The sequence below is a fragment of the Enhydra lutris genome, unplaced genomic scaffold (genome assembly GCF_002288905.1).
Source record: "Enhydra lutris kenyoni isolate GAN:26980312 unplaced genomic scaffold, ASM228890v2 scaffoldscaffold119, whole genome shotgun sequence".
NCBI classification, from domain to species: domain Eukaryota; kingdom Metazoa; phylum Chordata; class Mammalia; order Carnivora; family Mustelidae; genus Enhydra; species Enhydra lutris.
In genome coordinates, this window is record NW_019154203.1 from 869,051 (window position 1) to 890,178 (window position 21,128).

Genomic DNA, 21,128 nt, shown 5'->3' on the forward strand with positions numbered 1-21,128 from the left:
ATATCCAATGGGAAAAAGACCGTCTCTTCAACAAATGCTAATGGGAAAACTGGACAACAATATGCAGAAGAATAAAACTGGACCATTTTCTTACACCATACACAAAAATAAATTCAAAATGGATTAAAGACCTAAATGTGAGACCTGAATATATAAAAATCCTAGAACAGAACACAAGCAGTAACCTCTTATGACATCAGCCATAGCAACTTTTCTTCTAGACAGATCTCTGAAGGCAAGGGAAACAAAATAAAAATTATAACTATTGGGACTGTATCAAAATAAAAAGCTTTTGCACAGTGAAGGAAATAATCAACAAAACTGAAAGGCAACCTACAGAACGGGTGAAGGTATTTGAAAATGACATGTCTGATAAAGGGTTAATATCCAAAAAAATACAATACCACCCCCAAAACACATAATCCAACTATAAAATGGGCAGAAGACACTTCTCCAAAGAAGATATACAGATGGCCAAAAGATACAAGCAAAGATGTTTATCTTTATTTACCATCAAAGAAATGCAAATCAAAACAAATATACAAATAATAAACAAAAGGTGTTGTTGAGGATGTGCAGAAAAAGGAACACTCAAGCATTGTTGGTGGGAACACAAACTGGTGCAGCCAACTGTGGGGAACAGTTATGGAGGTTCCTCAGAAAGTTAAAAAAAAAAAAGATAAGATCCAGCAATTGCACTAATAGGTATTTACCCAAAGAATACAAAAACACTAATTTAAAAGGATACATGTACCCCTATGTTTATAGCACCATTATTTACAACAGCCAAGATATGGACTGATAAATGGATAAAGAAGTGGTAGCATATACATACAATAGAATATCATTCAACCATAATAAAGAATGAAATGCCATTTTCAAGGACATGGATAGACCTAGAGAGTATAATACTATGCAAAGTCAGTCAGAGAAAGACAAACACCATGTGATTTTACTCCTATGTGGAATTTAAGAAACAGAACAAACAAGCAAAGGGGGGAAAAGAGAGAGTGACAAACCAAGAAACAAATTCTTAATTATACAGAACAAACTGTTATTTTATTTTTACCAGAGGGAAGGGGTCAGGGATATGTTATATATATAAGTAACTGGGATTAAGGAGTGTACTTGTCCTTATGAATACTGGATGATGTATGGAACTGCTGAATCACTTTATTGTTCAACTGAAACTAATGTAACACTGTATGTTAACTAACTGGAATTTTTAAAAAACCTTAAAAAATACAAAAACAAAAGAAAAAAAGAAAAATTCAGAAAAATATATTAAATATGTAACAGAAAAAGTAGCACTATCCAACAGAAATATGTGAGCCACATATATAATTTTAAACTTTCTGGTAGCCACATTAAAAAGTGAAAACAGGTAATTTTTAACATACTGCTTAACACAATACAGTTGAATTTTTATTTTAAGACATAATCAGATATAAAAATCACTGAGCTTTTACATTTTTATACTCATGATTTTTAAAAAACAAGAATCTATGAAATAGAGTACATTTCAATTCAGACGTTAAATTTTCATAAAAACTGACCTACATTTATTTCATACAATTTAGTTGGAAAAAAAATACATTCACAGACCAAAGTTGTTCTAAACATTCTTAAAAGCCTTCTAACAACTGTACAGAATAGTAGTAGTTATATTTATATAAAAATTAAGAATTTAGTTTTTTCCATCCCATCTATCACCCTCCTCTTAACTATATCTTTAACAACCCTATTTCCAAATAAAGTCACATTCTGAGGTGCTGGGGGAGGGAGGTTAGTGCTTCAACACCGTATTGTTTTGTGTGGGAAGACAGACATACAAATCAACCCATTATATCCTTCCCTTACAAGAGAAAATAAAGAAAAAAAAAAAGCACCTGGGAAGATAGAAAAGGAAAGGAGGAGGGAGGGAGAGCAAAAGAAGAAGAAAAAAAATCCAATTTTTTTAGTTATAGTGGCCACATTACAAGTGTTCAACAGTCCACATGTGGGTAGTGGCTACCATATTGAACAGCACGGTTCTAAAGTGTTCCACAGCCACTTAAAACAATCATTTGCCATTTTTAAGAGTGAAATTAAACTTCTGAAAAATAAGCATACAAAAATTAGGGTCCCGCCATAACTTTCAGTACAGTAATTTCTAGGATTTAATTTTTCATTTGCATAAACTATATAAAAATATACTCATATTTCAAAATAGTACATTAGAAAACAATAGGGAATGGTTAATTCACAGACCCTTTACATGGCACTTAATGTTAAGTAAAAAGAGATCTATAAAATATTATCTCTAAGATAATCACAACTATGCTAATAAAATGTATCCCTAGGGGAAAAGATTAGGTATATAGTTCCAAGATACTGTTTATTTGTGGTACAAATGTTAAGTGATTCTTTTTACTGCAACTTATAATTTTTACCACTGTATATACACATTTTACAGAGAAACTGACTGAAAATAATTTAATTTTAAAATAAAAATGAAAGGAAAAAATTGAGGGCTAAAGACAATACAGCTAACTCAGTTTCACAATAGACCTATAAAGACATAGAGACAAAACTAAGAGAATTAATGACTAAGATTTTAGTTTCTTGGAGTTACCTGATCTTTTTCCGCCCTGGGTCGTACCTGCCTTCTCATCCTTTGGAACCAGTTTCTGCATGTCTGCCTGGCCAAATTCACACCCAGATGGTAAGCTGCAATAAGACAAACCATGAGTAAAAAGAACCCTGATAGCTCATTTCTTAAGTTCTATTTGGTCCCTCATCTGCTTGGCTGACAGGTAAGTGAACCTAACAAAACATGTACAATGATCAAATTCCTGAGGTAGTACTCAACAAGATTTCCAACCCAACTTTAGATTTGGCTAACAAACTTTAAATACCTATCATGCCGACACAGAATAATCAGGACATAAGATCAAAGATGCAGAAAATAACCCATTTGTAAGCATGTCCCTAGGCTAGTAAATGGGCAGGACAATACTGTGGAGTGAATGCTTGTGTCCCCTCAATATTTGTTTGCTGAAATCCTAATGACCAATGTGATAATATTAATAGGTAAGGTCTTTGGGAAGTGCTTAAGTCTTGAGGGCAGAACCTTCACAAACGGGACTACTGCCTCATAAAAGATGCTCCAGAAACATTCCTAGTCCCTTCCACTATGTGAGGATACAACGCAAAGTCTGCAACCCAGAAAAGGACCCTCACCCAACCACGCTAGCAACATAGTCTCAGACTTCCAGCTTCCAGAACTATGAGCAATAAATTTCTGTTTATAAGGATCTAGTCTGTGGTATTTTGTAATTGCAGCCTGAATGGATTAAGATAGACAAGGAACCCTCTGAATTCTTTACTAACAGCCTTCTGCTCTTGACCAAAGCAATCCTCCAGGACCACTGAACTTAAGTCTCTCTATTAAGAAAGACAACAGAGATAATAAAGAGATGACCCCTCCCTTACCTGTTTGGTGTACACAGGGAGAGAAGGACAGTGCTTTCCCACACCAGGGAACAGTATAACTGGCTCAGCTTGCTCAGAACACTCAGACCCAACTGAGAGCCCCACTGGTTTACGGAGATGGAACGAATTTCACTCTGCAAACAAAGTAAACAGAAGCTATCTTTGGGATGCCCTCTGGAACATTTACAGTCTGTATCTAACATCCCTTCTCAATTTCTTCTCATTGCTTTTTGTAAATCAAAAGGCAATGGTCATAGGCAACTCTTTTTAAAGAAACAGTTTTGCAGATTCAATGACAGCCTTCTAATTCTGTTAGGTTGTGCTGTGGGACTTGCTATTTCCCTCTTACTTCTTAACTTCAATTAATATTTGGATTTATCTAATTCCTTGAAGTGAACATTTCACCTTAATTTTATTTAATAAAAAGTCATAAAACTCAATTCCAAACCTTTGTCATGTAATTATTTCCTCAATGGTTTATATCCATGCTTTTCAATTGATTTGATACAAAGAATATACTCCTGCTCAACAGCATAAAACAAGGGTGCTAAAACATTACATCATTTAATCTTTAGAATCGATTACTTGAGAACTGAAAGTTGTAAAACCATGAGCACATACAGACCACCTCCCCTTTCTGGAACCACAGGAGGAACCTCACAGGGATTACAGGCATAGGGTTTGATATTCAGGTAATCTTTACTAATCTCTCTTAATTACCATTGACTTAAACACGCTATGGTCAAATTTCCTTCTTGCCATCCCATTATCAGGCCTACATGTATTTGTACAAAGATTAGGAAGTAATAAGGCCAGATGAGCACCCAATTGAAGCTTGTCCACTAAAAAGGTGACTATAAATCCCAGTTGGCCTATGTGGCTGCTAACATCTATCAATGCCTGTTATTTTTTTAAAAGATTTTATTTGCTTATTTGAGAGAGTGAGTGAGAACAGAGGGAGAGTGAGAGAGAGAAGCAGACTTCTCTGATGTGGGGCTCAATCCCAGGACCCTGACACCATGACTTGGGCCGAAGGCAGGTGCTTAACTGACTGAGTCACCCAGATGCCCCATTAATGCCTATTATTTATAGTAACTTAATAAAACATGAGCAATGATCAAATTCCCAAGGTAGCATTCAACAAAGTTTCCAACTCAACTTTCACTCTCAAGAAAGTCTAATTCACAAAACAAATTATATGGTCACCCAAATTCTAATGAAAAAAAAAAAAAGGGAAAATAAACTAGATGGCATCTTGAAGCATACCTGTATCCCCCACTAAAAAAAAAAAAAAAAAAATCTGTTCTTTTAGCAGCTAGCCCAGGTAGAACTGTTTCTAAGCACAGTAAGATGCCCAGTATGTACTTTGCTGGCTTTAAACTAGCTTGTTCAATCCCCAATTCTTACCTGTCCAACTCTGCAAGTATGAACAAACATCATGATGTAGGCATGGGCAGCAGTGAGCGCATGGAGTAGAGGTGTGGCCTGAGCTGAGAGGGTAGCATCAGCAACGTTGCCAGCACAAGCCAGTTCTCGCAACAACACTGAGCCTCCAGGAGATTCAATTGGGCGGTGTAAGGGCTCCAAGGATGAAAGGATGGAGTCCAGCTGAAGGAGACCCTCTTGAAGGACTTTGGGTTCATGAGACAATGTCTGAAACAAGAATAATAATTAAAGTATTAATATACAATGAACTTCATATACACCATGTCTTTAATAGTCACAATGGAAGAAGTAGAAGACAAGTGTCACAAATTTTGAACCTGGCCATGGCATCCCACCTGGTTAAATGGTGGAGCCAAAATATGAATGCAGGTATGACATACCTCAATGCCTCCTTTTAGAGCAACACTTTACTTCTCTTAAATGAGAGGCTTTCAAATGTGGTAAGTCAATCATATTTAAAAGCTTGTGATGGCCAAACTGAAAATACTATTATAGCAATGACTCTATACTATAAGATTAATTATAAATTTTGCTCAACAAGGAGCAATATTAGGCAAGTTTTCAAAGTATGGAAGTGAACCAGTATTACTACTGTTTTTTTCTTCCTAAAATAAAAAGAGATGATTCTAGAATAGGAATGAGGTAGGCAATTTCCTTTTTTATGAGACAACTCAAGGATTATAGGACATGGCCCTTGTAATTGCTTTTCAAATCTGCAGAAAAATCTCACAGTAAAATACTATCACTTGCCATTCAAAGATAGGATAACTTATGTGCTTTTACTGGGGCTTTAGATAAATCTATGAATTCTCACATAGTATCTTAGAGGTAGGATAAAGATGGAGCACAGCCTCTTTTCCTCTCTCCTATAAACAGCACTTAATATTGCAAAGAGTAAAGCAAAATAAAACATTACGGATATGTCACAATTATGAACTTTACGAGTCCAAACGCGACTGGATTACTGATTTTTACCAGAAATTTCTTATCACTGCACAATCCAGCTAATGAAGGAGCTTCACAGATTTAATGCAATCCCTATAAAATCATCAATGGCTGGGGAGGGCAGAAATAGAAATATCTCTCTTAAAATTTGTAGAATAATCTCAAGGGACCCCAAATAGATATAACTACCTTGAAAAAGAACAAAGTTGGAGGTCTCACACTTCCTGATTTCCAAACTTATCACAAAGATACAATAATTAAAAAAAATGTGGTACTGGCATAAAGAAAGACATCAGGATCAACAGAATATAATAAAGCCCCCAAATAAACCCTCACATCTGTGGTCAAAATATTTTTGACAAGGGTGTCAAAACACAGGTGCAGCAGGGAAAGAACAATCTTTTCAACAAATGGTGTTGGGAAAACTGGATATCCACATGCAAAAGAATGAAGCTGGACCTTAGCTTACACCATATAAAAACAATTATTCTAAATAGATCAAAGACCTAAATGTAAGAGTCAAAACTATAAAAGCATGTAGAAGAAGCCATAGGGTAAAAGCTGCAGGATCTTGGATTTGGGAGTGACTTCTTAGATTTGACACCAAAAGCACAGCAACAGCATAAAAAAAGATAAAATGGACTTCATCAGAATTAAAATCTTTTGTTCATCAAAGGGCACTATTAACAGAGATAAAGGCAAACCAGAGAACAGGGTAAAATACTGCAAATTATTTATCTGATAAGGAATTAATATCCAGAATATAGAAAGGACCCCTATAACTCAACAACAACAAAAAACAAACCCTACTAAAAATGGGCAAAGGACTTGAATAGACATCTCTCCAAAGATACACAAACAGCCAGTAAGCACATAAAAAGATGCTCAACATCATCAAGCATTAGAAGATGCAAACTGAGACCATGCGATCTCAATTCACACCTATTAGGTTGGCTACTATCAACAACAACAGGAAAAAAAAAGAAAAGAAAAAGTAAGTAAGTGTTGGTGAGGATGCAGAGAAATTGGAATTGTTGTACACTGCTGGATGGAATGATGGAGCTGCTATGGAAAACAGTATGGTGGTTCCCTGAAAAATTAAAAGTAGCTACCATATAATCCAGCAATCCTACTTCTGAGTATACAACTAAAAGAACTGAAAGGAGTCTTAGGTATGATCATACTTTTATATGGAATCTAAGTAAGTCAAATACATAGGACCAGAGAGCAGAATGATGGTTGCCAGGGGCTGGGGGGAAATGTGGAGATGTTGGCCAAAGGGCAAACTTTCAGTTATGAGTAAACTGTGGGGATATAATATATACCTTGGTGTCTATAGTTAATAATACATCGTATACTTGACATCTGCTGACAGTAGATCCTTAAGTGCTTTTACTGTAAACACACACACACACACACAGTTGTCTTAAAGAAGTATTTTCACACCTGTGTTCATAGAGCACTATTCAAAAATAATCAAGAGGTGGAAGCAACCCAATGGTCTATCAGTGAATGGATGGATAAACAAAATGTGGCTTATACATACAACAGCATCATAAAAAGGAAGGAAATTCTGACATATCCTACAACATGGGTGAATCTTTAAGACATTATGCTAAGCAAAATAAGCCAATCACAGAAAGACAAATACCTTATGAATTACATTTACATGAGGTACCCGGAACAGTCAAATTCAGAGACAGAAAGTAGAACAATGTTTACCAGGGGCTGGGAGGGAGAGAGGTGTGTGGAGTTGTTGTTTAATGAGTACAGAATTTCAGTTTTGCAAGGTGAAAAACTTTTGGAGATCAGTTGTACAACAATGTATATGTACTTAAGACTACTGAACTATACACCTAAAAATGGTTAAAAAGGTAAACATCATGTGATGTGTATTTTACCACTACTTAAAGTAAATAAAGCACTTAATTTTTGGGCAAAATTTGAGCTATAAACTATAGGTCACTTATGGTTAAAATGCATGACTATCAAGCTCGAAAAAGGAAAAAAGCTATATGACTAAACAATACCAAACAATATCAGATTGTGTTAAAAAGCATCCATGAGAAAGGATGACACAAGAGTAATAAACCCAGTCCCAAAACTTTCTTCATCTACCATCCCCTCCAATAAACTCAAATACTGGAACTATATACCAAACCTAAGAACAATGAACAAATACTTTAACTTTTCAATGAGAAATAATGTGACACACTACTTATTAGTCACAAAATTCACTTGATCCACTTGTAATACATAACCACAAATTTCTTATTTTTTAGTTGAAAGTAAAGGGAGACCAAAGTAAAAACATGTATACAGAAGTATTACAAAATTGATTTCTAAAAAGAAATGAAGATATTTGGCCAGAAGCTCTTACCAATATGGATTTGCAGACACCTGCAACAGCCTGACAGGCCGCAGATGTGGGAAAGTCAATGGGCAGATTGGGAAGGCCCAAAATGGTAACCAAAGGCAAGAGTCCTTTCTGATTCACAAATTCCTGGCAGTGGTCATCTGTTGTATTGTTGCTCAGAATAGATTCCACAAATTTCATCTAGGTAATGAAAATTTTAAAAAATTAAGTTAGAGTCTGACATCTGGAACTGAAAGGCAAGCCTGGAGTAAGGACAGGGGTTGCCTTGCAGTCATAAAATCAATATTTTCTAGAATACCAAAACCTCAAATAAATAGGGAGAGAGATAGGATATGGACCCTAAACATCCAAAAAACAAAAACGAAACCACCAAAAAATACCACACAGGAATAATTACTTCTTCCCAATCTACCTTTCTGGCCACACCTAAAGTCATGTAATTTGAGAGGATAAATGATCTGCTCAGGGCCATACCCATGAATTAGTGGCAAAATCACATCTGATCTCTTAATGTGCTTCTTACATGATAGTGTGTTGCCTCTCCCCGTAAATAAAAATGGATACTCTTTCTCAATGTGTTCATAATGCAAATGAAAACCAGAACTCTAGAAGAGTGACTTGGACCAAACAAAGCATTTTTTTCAGGGAAGAAAGTAAAATGTGGGCAAGAAACACACAGGCATAAGAGGAACCATCTCTGGAAGTCTTGGAAGTGCTTAGTGGGCTAGAACAATTGCTAAGTGGGCCCTTATAGGGAAACAATTCTGGGAAAATTCAAACTCTTCCCTTTTCTCCCATGAAACACATGGTAAGTTGAAAGAAATGGCCATATTACTATTTTTTTTAATATAAAGGAGAAGTTAACAGGAAAAATAGCAAGTAATGGGAAAAATTTATGTTGGACACATTCAAAGAACATAATATTGGATTGTCCTAACAAAGCCCACTCTCCTGTTTAAATTCCAATGGCAAATAGTAACAATGATCAAAAAACTGGGAGTATTTAAAAGAAGGAAGAGTGTTGTCCAACTGCTGGTAAACCAGTCTTATAGAACAAGGTTTGCACATCTTTTCCCACTGATCTATTAAAGGGCCCCAATGAAAATAAATGTGGAAATCACTAGACTATCTGGTAATCCCACACATTTTCAAGAAAAACACACACCTTTACTCAGTTTACCCTACCATGAATCTTACCACATTAAGGATGTAATCCATGAGGGGAATAGGAATACGTTCCTCTGTACCAACAACCCTGTTAAGGGAGAAAAGAGTGAGTTACACAAATTCACAATACCAGTGCAAGAGAACAAAGTGAGGAAAGGGAAATAGCATGAAATTCTAGGTCCTTTCTCTAAGTCAGACTTCTAGTCTTCAGTACAGTATAGGAGAAAAAAAAAAGAGCTGAAATCAATTCTGAAACTAGCTTTTCTAGCCTGACTAGGTTGAGAGCACAAAAGCAAAAACCAAGTCTTCACAAACTCAGCATATGCACATATCTCAAAAGAAACTATCTTAGGCAAACTATCATGGAAGGAATTCATCAATATGAAAATACAAAAAAAAAAGCCAGTTTGATTAAGACTATTGAAACATTTGCTTGAAGACAAGAGCTAGACAAATAAATACAATAAACATCTTACCATGTTCTTGCATCAGGTTTAAAGTTATAATAGAGAGCAGGAAATGGAATTTAATTTTGTTCAAAATTCCATGCTTCGACTGACAAACGATTCAGAACAAGTTAATCAAATATGAAGCCAACACCCAAGGCCTCCTTTCTTAGCAATTTATATTTGTATCACAACAGTCCCTGAACTATCCGAAAAGTGTGATCAGGTCATTTGTTTTGGATACTTCAATGCTGCAGTTAATGCCACAGCTGCAGAAAATGCAGCACTTAGCTCAATCTTGGCTTTTGCAAGAAATAAACAGAGAGAAAATCCACAAAAATATATTAAAATGAAACAAAATCTACCTCAAGGTAAACCCTAGAAAGGGACAAAACTGGAGTCTAATAGGGAGCATTCTGGATACAGGCCCTTGAAGACATTTGGGGGGAAGGGGCAGAAATAAAAGGGAGAAGTAGGGGAAGTGAGAAAGCAAGAGAATTTGCAAGAAGTTAACAGTTCTTGTCCTTGAGCAAGACAAGATGTAAATAAAGATTTGTCAGGCATGAGGACATTGACAGCAAAATGGAGACTAGACCTAGTGGAAAGGCATCAGAAATGGTTTCAGTGATGAAATATCCAGAGCTAGGGTTTGGCAAGGATATTGTGAACACTCGCAATGAAGAATTTAGGGAAGAACTCTGTACAGGACCTATAAGCCACGAGTGGAATGATTCCATGGCAAGACTGCAACCTTTCCTTGACCGTAAAGCTCCTTCTCAGAACCACTGCAGCATTCCCTGCTACTTGTATTAATCATCTACCCCAGCTTCGTTGCACCTTCTGGAAAAGAACCAATAAATCCATCTCTACAGCTAAGGAGTACAGGTGTGGCTCTAGCCCAAATTAAATACTTGTCCCTTTGTAGAAACTGAAGGTAATGGCAAAGAGCCAAAGTCATATCATGAAATGGGACCAAGGTACTTCCTTCATTTGCTTAGGGAAACAGAAGTTAGGGAAAATAAGACAAATCAACACAGTGGTTCTTAATCCAAATCTAGGAACAAATTTGTTCAATAATCACTTTTTTCATTATCCTCATTTTTTGGCCTCCAGGCTCAGAACATCATACAGGAACAGTACATATGATAAACTCTCCCTAGTAGAAATCCCTCTATTAACTGGCTTTAAGAAGAATTTTAATCTTAACCTCATATGAAACTTCGACCCACAGCATCTATGAAACAGTTAAGTCTGCATTCCTACAATGAATAAAACAATTTACCTTAACTGTCAAATTAAAAACTTCCTGTCTCCCCTTTGAATAAAGCACACATATTCCCAAACTCAATTTTACATGTATATTTATGGTATTGGAGCCCTTAATCAGAAGTACAGAAAAGGGACGCCTGGGTGGCTCAGTCGGTTAAGCTGCTGCCTTTGGCTCAGGTCATGATCCCAGGGTCCTCAGATCAAGTCCTGCATTGGGCTCCTTGCTCAGTGGGGAGCCTGCTTCTCTCTCTGCCTCTGCCTGCTTGTGCGCACGCTCTCTCTCACAAATAAATAAATAAATAAAATCTTAAAAAAAAAAGCACAGGAGAAAAATTCCAATTGTGTGTCATACTACAGTGTATAGGACAACAGGTCTCAGGGAATTATTAGGGGTGGGGTGGGGTGAATCATCTCTTTCTTCCAGCTCTTGAGGAGACACAGCTGCCTTTGGCAAAGAAGTCCTCCCAGTGAGCTACAATTAAGGAAACAACTGCTTTTCTAATTGGCTGCCTTTAAAGCCCAGACACTTGCTATTCAAGTTCCAGAGACCACATGGATTTATATATCTCATTTCTTTCAAGTTGTTTAGGATAGGCAGTTAAGTTAGGCAAAGTAAATGGAATCCACCACAAAATAAACCATGGTGCCTTGACTAAAAGCCCTGGTTACTCATTGGCAAGTATATTCATCCCCAGCAGTATCAGTTTTACTGACATGAGAACAGTTTAGAAGGCAGAAGAAAGAGGCCAAAACACAAGTATTTAGAATTACTCGTGAATGTCTTTGGAAGTAGACCAAACTGTCACGTATTTGGGGTAGACTGTAGTGCCTAAATTTCCTTATTCCAGATTGAGCACAAAACCACATGTCTCAAGATCAAATACAAACAGCATTTTCAAATGCAAGCTGCTGATTTTTTTTATCCTGGAAAAACCTAGAAACTCAAAAATCCATCCACAGGAGTGGATTCATTCAATGAAACACTACTCAGCAACGAAAAGAAACCAACTGAGAGATGCAACAATGGGATTCCTTTCTCATGAATCTCAAAAACACGCTGAACAACAGAAGCCGGATATAAGAAAGCCAGATACCAGAAAGTACATACATCAGGTACGCTACACATATGAGACTCCATCTACTGTGTTTATAGACTATTCTAGAATATGCAAATTTATTCAATGATGATTAAAATAAGTAGGGGCGCCTGGCTGGCACAATAAATTAAGTGTCCAACTCTTGGTTTTGGCTCAGGTTGTGATCTCAGGGTTGAGATCAAGCCCTGGGTTGGGCTCCACATTCAGCGGGGAATCTACTTGAGGATTCTCTCCCTCTGCCCATGCCCTGGCAATGTGCGCTCTTTCTAAAATAAATAAATCTTAAAAAAAAAAAAAGTAGCTGCCCCGCTTTAGGTTATAGAAATAGGAATCTTAAGATCTGTGCAGTTTACAGAAATTAAACCTTAATAAAAAAACAAAGGAAAAAATTTACTCATGTGTTTATTTAAGGCACTGGACAACAGATGAGGACATGTGAGACTGGAATTTGTTTGAGAGTCCCACTGAAGAATTTTGCATTGGGGATGAGTTGGGGGATACAAATAAGACTTCCGGAGAGAGGGGATGGCACACACTATAAATTTTTCTAAGCCTCTTCCCATACTGGCAGAAAGTACATAGTAACTCCCACCATAACAACTATCTGGGATAGGGAGATAAAAGAACTCCCTTTAATATATTATGGTTTTCGAGATGAAGGTTGAGTTTAGTCAGTTTCTTACTTTTCCTTCCAGCCTTAATAATCCAGAGTGACCCAATTGAGGCTTCTGAAGGTGGCAGAACTAGAAAAGTATACATGTGTCAACATTTGTGAGACTCTTAAGATATGTTATGTGAACGAGGTAGTGATAAACACCCAAACCACGCAGAGTATAGCAAAACATCAATACCATGGAATAGCAATTACTAGAGTCCTCTGTAGCTTTAGAAGCTACATATGACTAACACTATGGTAGACTATTAATGCTGTGCGTGCCTGTATTTTTACTATCTCTTCTCATTCATGTTTCATTAGGAACCACCTCTCTTGGCATTTAAAACTCAGGAAATCCTTCATCTAATGCTCTAGAATCATTCCATCAAAGCACCAAATGAACATTTACTGGCCAATTATCTGCTATATACAAAGTAATTAGGATACACTGTAAAATGAGACATTGTCCCTTCCCTGGAGGAGCACACAGATTAATGGGAGAAACCATTAGAATATATGAATAATTCCAACTAAACTTTGGGAAGAACACAAAAGACTGACTTCCCATTCAGAGGTAAAAGGAAAAGCTCCTTTAAGAATGTGACGTTTGAACTGGCTTTGCAGGAATTTAGTAAATAGAAAAGAAGGAGATAAGATAATTTGGGGTTGGGGGGGGACAAATATGAATAGAACAAAGTGACATATATCCCAAGAAAAGCATGGAGTGAAAAAATACAAGGGTGTGAGAAAACATCAATTTACTATGACAGCTTAAAATGTGGGCATGTTAGATATAAGGTGTCTATAAGATATTCTGGTAGAGAAAAAGTTATATGCAGATGAACACGCACAACCTCATTCAAAACCACCCTCCCACTCCTCAAGTTTAAGAAATCCTTCCCTTGTCTTGTAGTCAGGAAAGGAAACCATATCCCAGCAGGGTGGCTGACAATCAAGGGTGTGGCAAGTAAGCACAGATTCTGACTCCTCTGCATATAAAATCTTGTTTTCTTTCAGGTGTCTTCCGAAAGAGAATGTTTTAATCAAAATTAGAAGATGCTGCTAGAATGAAGGTAGAGTTACCATCTCAGACAAGGGTAAGACACATCTGCCCAACAAACTTAGTAGTTAATGCATCTCCTCCAAAAAACCAAAACCCAAACAAACCTTATACCAACAGGCTCATCACTTCCTAGAGCTCCAAGAGGGCACACCAGTTTTGTTGTCCAGGACTTTCCTCCTTCTGTGTATTCTGCCATAATTTTCTCTTAAGTTCCAAACTGTCCTTCAAGACCAGCCCAAACCCATTCATATCCACACCTAAAACATTTCCTGTTTTTCTCAGAACTAGTTATCTATAGACCAGAAGAGCACTTATTAAATGGATAAATGCATGACAGCTCAGAAGTATCACACCCTCTTCTGGCATGAATATGATTAAGAGTTACAGCTACGGGGGCGCCTGGGTGGCTCAGTGGGTTAAAGCCTCTGTCTTCAGCTCGGGTTGTTGATCCCAGGGTACTGGGATGGAGCACCGCATCGGGCTCTCTGCTCAGCAGGGAGCCTGCTTCCCTTCCTCTCTCTCTGCCTACTTGTGATCTCTGTCTGTCAAATAAATTAAAAAAAAAAAAGTTACAGCTACAAGTTACATTTCATCCCTTGCATGCGACAATATAAGCTCAAAGAGCCTGGTAGACTACGCACCACCAGCCAGCAAGCAGTCTTTAAGCCCATCCCCACCTCACCATCCAGGTAGTCAATTTTTATGTAAAACAAAACTTAAATAAATAGAAATAAGAAGGAAAATCTACCGTGCCTGGTTATAATATCATATATTCCAAAGACTTATGATTTATCTAGAACAAACAGATAGTAATCAAAGAAAAGCAAAGACCAACCAACAATAAATCTCTGTAATTTTTAAGGACTTTGGAGACAGGTTTCAAAAGTGCAATGTTTCATTATGTGCTCACTTATGCAAACAATCAAGCAATGATGCAAATACCAAATCAGCAATGAGGAAAAAGTCCTCTGAGAAAAACCCATAAACTTGATACAGTGAATTCAATTCCATGAACAAATTTTAAAGAAAGACACCTTGCTAAGGCAATCCATACAATTAATTATGAAAGCATAAATGATGCACAATGGTCAAAGAAAGAAAAAACTAGACTCTTAGGGCTGGAAGAATCTTATAATGAACCAACTCTCTCATGTTATAGATGAAAATGACATGCCTAAGATCACAAGGCTAGGGAACCTGTCTTGTGAATACTTACTGCTGATTAGGCTCTGTTTCATTCTGTTGGGTAGAATTAAAGCTCTGCATGGCCTGTACTTCTTCCTCCTCCTCATCTTCACTAGAGGCCTCTTCTGCAGCATGATTAGACCTTGGAGGAGGAGCAGTTGCAGTGCCATCAGCCTTCTGGATTGATGGCTTCTGACAGATGTATTTAGGGTCTCTTCCAAGATTACAGATTTCTTCAAGTAACTGAAAGACACAGGAAATAGGATTATTTATTAGTAAATAAGAAATGGGGGACAACTAACACTTTTGGAGCATTTTCTATCTGTTATACACTGAAGTGCCAAAACATTTTATATACATGTATGTATGTATAATATATCACTTATGGAATATAGTCATCAATCCTATTTTACAAACAAGGGAACTGAAGTTCTGAAGTTAAATAACTTGTTAACACAGATGTTAAGTGACCGAATGACTAATCTGACTCCATGTCCTAATTCACAATAACTAGGAACTCATACATTACACAGGCAACTGGCAGGGATACTAAATGTGAAAAAAATATCAAGAAACAAAGATTAGAAAAAGTAACATGCTTTTACAAATGGAAGTTAAATCCTGGCAACTTGTTAATATCCTATGGAAGAAAGCAATACTTAAGTGACTTTTGGGGGAGGGTCTGGGACAAAGGACCAACCCAAGGACATGGAGATAATAAGGCAGACATAATCCTCTTCTACGCCTAGCCCAAGAATCCAGATGACCTCCAGTAGGCCAAGTTTTTTTCTTAAAAACCCCCTTAACTGCTCTCTCATGCCCATGGTCAGTCTTAATCACTTCCTACCTTGATGATCGCCGTTGTTGCATCTGTTTTGAGGGTGGGCTGATGTCTCATGAGCTCATCAACAGCACTCCCCAGGTTAGATGCAGTATCCCCTTAAAGCAAAAAACGAACTGTTAGAAAGACTGAAAAAATAGAATTTGAGCTATCTTCTTTGCCAATGAGGAGGAAAGAAGAAACTGAACTGGTGGTTGTGATTTTCTAATGCCATGTTTTCTCAAATGAATTCACACCAACTTCTGAAAGTAAATCATTGGGGAGGAAGAAAAAACCCCATCAGTCTACTGAGCATATTTAAAAATGACCATGTACATTACATTCTACCCTTGCAATCTCTACTACCAAGGTCTGAACTAGCAAAGAGAGAGAGAAAAGGAAGAATCATAAAACCATTAATCCTTGGCTGCCCCAATAGAGAATGACAATGGCAGCTCAAAAGACAAAGTACACTTATGAAAACTGCATTCTTTCTAGAACCCTACCTTCTCACTATTCCTCAATAATATGGTCTCAAATACACTGAGAAGGAAATCTATTCATTTGTGACTATTCTGGGGACTTGGATTAGAATAGAAGACTACTAAGATCAACACCTCAGGACTTTGTATCTCCTGTTGCTAGACAGTAGATCTGGAAATATACTGCCCCTAATACCTGTCTCTCACTAGCACCATGACAGTAGATCTAACAATGACCTTTGATAGTCTGAGGAACACCACCTCTTATTTGCACATCCAAAGGTCACTGGAAGAAGTCCTCAGCCTCTCTCAAGCTCTGGCCACTGAGGCATCAAAGTGGCACAGAATGATGACAGGTGGAAATTTCGCAAGGAGACCCTTTCCCCCTTGTGCCAGACCCCAAGCCCTAGGTGACCTTGCCTCCAAGATCTCCACTGGATAATTCCTGCTCCTCTGGGTAATCCCACTGAGGTAGCAGTGCAGTGTAGGTCCTCCCTCCTGGTAGTCCACCTGGGAATCCAGGGCTGCCCCTCCCGTCCTAACCCAAGAAGAGGGGGACAGCCTCTGTGAGTCACTCCACAGTTCAGCTTCTGACCCGCCCAAATGCTACAGCCAACTGGAACATGAGGGCATGGTCTGGAGGTATCACCTGAAGATCTGGAGCCACTTAGGCCACCTAGGAACGTGATCTGGACCATTTGGTGGCCTAGGAAGGGAAAAGGTTTTCCCAACACTTGTACAAATTTGGATTAAAACTTTGAACTTCTGAACACACACACACACACACACACACACACACTGAACTGCTGAGAAACATGAAAATATGAGAAGATAAAGGTGAAGTATTCTTTTTTTTTTTTAAAGATTTCATTTATTTATTTATTTGACAGATTACAAGGAGGCAAAGAGAGAGGGGGAAGCAGGCTCCCTGCTGAGCAGAGAGAGCCCGATGTGGGGCTTGATCCCAGGACCCTGGGATCACGACCTGAGCCAAAGGCAGAGGCTTAACCCACTGAGCCACCCAGGTGCCCCTGAAGTATTCTTTTCTACCTGCAATACAATGTATATAGTGATATCGTAATAACTATACTGATAATTCCCATTAAGCTTAGAACACCTAGCCAGAGAAATATGAGGTCAAAAAAGGGTTTTCTTCTCAAACTGGTGGCTCGATAATCACCTAAAATCTTAGTACAACAGCAAACCAATTATTGTAAGATAAATCCTGGTGACTTACCAAGAGGATCAGAACTCCTCCTCCTTCGCATGGCTGGGAGGTAATCTGGAGACAAAAGAACTTTGAAAAGACGTTCAAAAGGCTGACACTGCACAAACGACTGAAGACCTCGGGCATTCAAGCAGAGTGCACTGAATACATTTGGGAGGGAGCCAAGGACTTCACGGGTAGCAGGAACCTAGAGAGAAGATCAAGTGAATTTTTTGAAGACCTCTAAAAGTATTCAGGTATAGATGCCACGAACCTCTGACCAGGCTATTGCACAGAGAGATAATAGGGGAGGGGTATATTGTGGGAAGGTGCATATCATGCGGAAGGGTATGCAAAGAGCATTCTTTACAGAGAAACAGTAAAGGACTCACATCTTTGATAAGCAGTGCATGAAGCATGACATCTGTTAATCCATTGTCCTGGAGTGAGGAGAGAAGTGATGGTTCTTGAAATACAAACACAGTCACCACTTCAGTAGCTAAAAAAGATGAGAAATAGGAAAAACTCAGATATTCACAGGTATTAACAACAAAACTCCAAAGGCTTAAAAAAACATACCCAATGTACAATGATTTAAATACTTGTACTTACTCTGAAATGAAAGCTCCTAATACTGCTCCATCAAAAGATCACTATTAAGAATTAGGTGACAAACCTTCAAGATTTTTATGGGCAATGTATAGGTATAATGATAATTAATAATACTATACTGAACACTGAAAAATATACCAAGAAATTTCAGATGCTTTCCTCGCATAAAAAAAAGGTAACTATGTGAGATGATTTGTTAATTAGCTTGATTATAGAAATCATTTCACTACATATACTAGATCATGTTCTACTCTTAAACATATATAATTCAAGAAATATATATAAATGAAAAAATATTAAGATTTTAGGAGCATATTTTTACACCACTGAGGTTACACTGCTATATAACCTTTTTTAAATTACAATATACACCATATATTCTCCTTTTTCTTTCTCCGTCATTACACTACAGTTCATTCAAATGAATGGCTGCATACCACTCCACTAATACATGAACCATCGTGGATATAAACCAGACCGCGATTATGAGAACTAATGAATCTAAAAATGCAACTTTCGCTTAAAATGCAGGGAAAATATCTAAGATGGGGGGGTGGTTTCCTGGATTGAAGTAAACAACTGATGGAATGGACAAAATGTCTTCTTAAAAGCCTTTTAGCAATTTTAAAATACCATTAGCAATGTTAAGAGTTCTTAGGTATGTAATCTGCCCAACTTTTGACAATATTGTATTTAACAACATGGGCTGTATAGATAGTTAGCAGTGCAAGAGAAAATTAATGCATTCATTAAAGGTAACCAAAAGTGAAGCTAGAAATAATAGAAAAAAATAGCATTTAGTGAACTGCAAGCCAATAGGACGAATTAAAACCTGTAACTAACCCTCTGAAAAGACTGATAAAGCTTACAAGCTTATGGGAAATCCAAGAAAAGCAGGCAATACAGCAGTGAAAAAAGGAGATCTGACCAGATTTAGAACAAATAAAATTCTTTTACAAACTGTATGCTAACAAGTGAAATGTAATGCTTTTGTAAGAAAATGTCATAAAAAGACTGACTCTCAAGAAGTGATAGCAAAGCAGCCTAGCCCATTAACCACAAGAATTAAAATACCAAGTAACAGGCACCAAACCAACAGTTTCATTATTTTTAAAAAGGATTTTATTTATTTACTTGTCAGAGAGAGAGTGTGCATACAAGCAGGGTAGGGGGAGAGGCAGGCAGAGGGGGAAGCAGCCTCTCCATTGAACAAGGAGCCTGATGTGGGACTCGATCCCAGGACCCTGGGATCATGACCTTAGCTGAAGGCAGATGCTTAACAGACTGAACCACCCAGGTGTCCCTAAAGTAACAATTTTAGATGTAAGATTATTAAACCTTCTAGGAGCAATTAAGGCTTCCCAACTCATTTTATGAGATCTAAAAATTTTGATTTTAAAACCTGACAAAGGGGTGCATCTACTCCAAATGTCATTGAAATGGGCAAATATATGACAATTACTGGGGACCAACAATTGTCAATGACCTTTGGGACTTCTAATGGGACTACAAACTTATGGAAACTGTAAGTCATTTTTTGGGTTCCTACTGGTATATAATAGAATCTTCCACAGACTTTTTCTTAAAACAAATGTCTAAATTAAAAGAAGTTACTAAAATTGAGTATTCATAAACTAAAATTAGTGTTCTACTAGAGGTTACTAAGACATCAAATCTGTTATTTTACCATGGTCTTAACTATAATGCTATGTCATAGTGCTACTGTGCAATGGAACAGTTTAAACCCTCTTTTAAAATTAACAGATGACCAAATATTAGAATTTTTTAAAAAGGAAAAACAAAAACCAACTGGCTCCATGTGGAACCTAGCAACTGACTCCTAAGTTAACTTTTAAAAAATTAATGATAGGGAGGAGTCAAGATAGCAGAGGAGTAGCAGGCTGAGATGAGATCAGGTAGCAGGAGATCAGCTAGAGAGTTTATCAAACCACTCCAAACACCTACAAATCCAACAGGAGATCGAAGAAAAGAGCAGCAATTCTAGAAACAGAAAATCGACCACTTTCTGAAGGGCAGGACCTGCGGAGAAGTGAATCCAAAGCGATGGGAAGATAGACTGCGGGGGGAGGGGCTGGCTCCCGGCAAGCGGCAGAGCAACAAAGCACAAAATGAGAACTTTTAAAAGTCAGCTCCACTGAGGGACATCCTTCCAGAGGCTAAGCCAGGTGAAGCCCACGTGAAGACAATGTGGTCTCAGGTCCCGTGGAGTCACAGAAGGATTGGCGTTGTCAGAGTGTCGCAGAGCTTGCAGGTATTAGAGTGGGGTAGCTGGCTACAGAGACGGAGCCGAGGAGTGAGCTCTCAACTCGGGGTTACCTTAAACTGGGATCTGTGGCATAGTCAAGACACTGATCTTTGAGCAGGGACCCCACAAGATCCGGGGAGACCCCCCGGAAGACCTCAGGGATCTGCTGGGTTTGGAGACTCCAGGTGGGGCTGTGTGCCAGAGACAGAGATGCTTGGTCACAGGCTGGGTAAGCTTGGAGCACGGCCAGGGGCCAGGGAGACGGGAGTGATTGAGCACTTTTCTCCGAGGGCGCACTGAGGAACGGGGCCCTGAGTACTCGGCTCCTCAGGGCTAGAGACTGGGAGGCTGCCATTTTCATTCCCGTCCTCTGGAACTCTACGGAAAGCATTCAGGGAACAAAAGCTCCCGAAAGTGAACCGAAAGTGAACCGGAATCCGGGCCCCTGGTAAGGGCTGTGTAATTCCGCCTCAGGCAAAGACACTTGAGAATCACTACAATAGGCCCCTCCCCCAGAAGATCATAAGGAATCCAGCCAAGACCAAGTTCACTTACCAAGGAGAGCAGCAGAATTCCAGAGGAGAAAGCAAAGCATGGAATTCATGGATTTCTCCCCA

The 21,128-nt window shown here is 38.1% G+C and overlaps 1 protein-coding gene across 12 annotated transcripts in view; it reads right to left on the reverse strand.

The window, feature by feature from the left end:
- LOC111139808 (HECT, UBA and WWE domain containing 1, E3 ubiquitin protein ligase) overlaps positions 1 to 21,128 on the reverse strand; it is a 166,528-nt gene that overhangs the window by 61,460 nt on the left and 83,940 nt on the right. For all 12 annotated transcript variants that reach the window (XM_022492219.1, XM_022492210.1, XM_022492220.1 and 9 more), the window contains 9 exons: positions 18,026 to 18,132; positions 17,664 to 17,841; positions 15,972 to 16,063; positions 15,156 to 15,367; positions 9,440 to 9,497; positions 8,246 to 8,422; positions 4,882 to 5,127; positions 3,475 to 3,608; positions 2,615 to 2,709 (listed from right to left, as the gene is read on the reverse strand). In XM_022492219.1, coding sequence (XP_022347927.1) covers positions 2,615 to 2,709; positions 3,475 to 3,608; positions 4,882 to 5,127; positions 8,246 to 8,422; positions 9,440 to 9,497; positions 15,156 to 15,367; positions 15,972 to 16,063; positions 17,664 to 17,841; positions 18,026 to 18,132 — 1,299 coding nt within the window. The remainder of the gene's footprint in view (positions 1 to 2,614; positions 2,710 to 3,474; positions 3,609 to 4,881; positions 5,128 to 8,245; positions 8,423 to 9,439; positions 9,498 to 15,155; positions 15,368 to 15,971; positions 16,064 to 17,663; positions 17,842 to 18,025; positions 18,133 to 21,128) is intronic.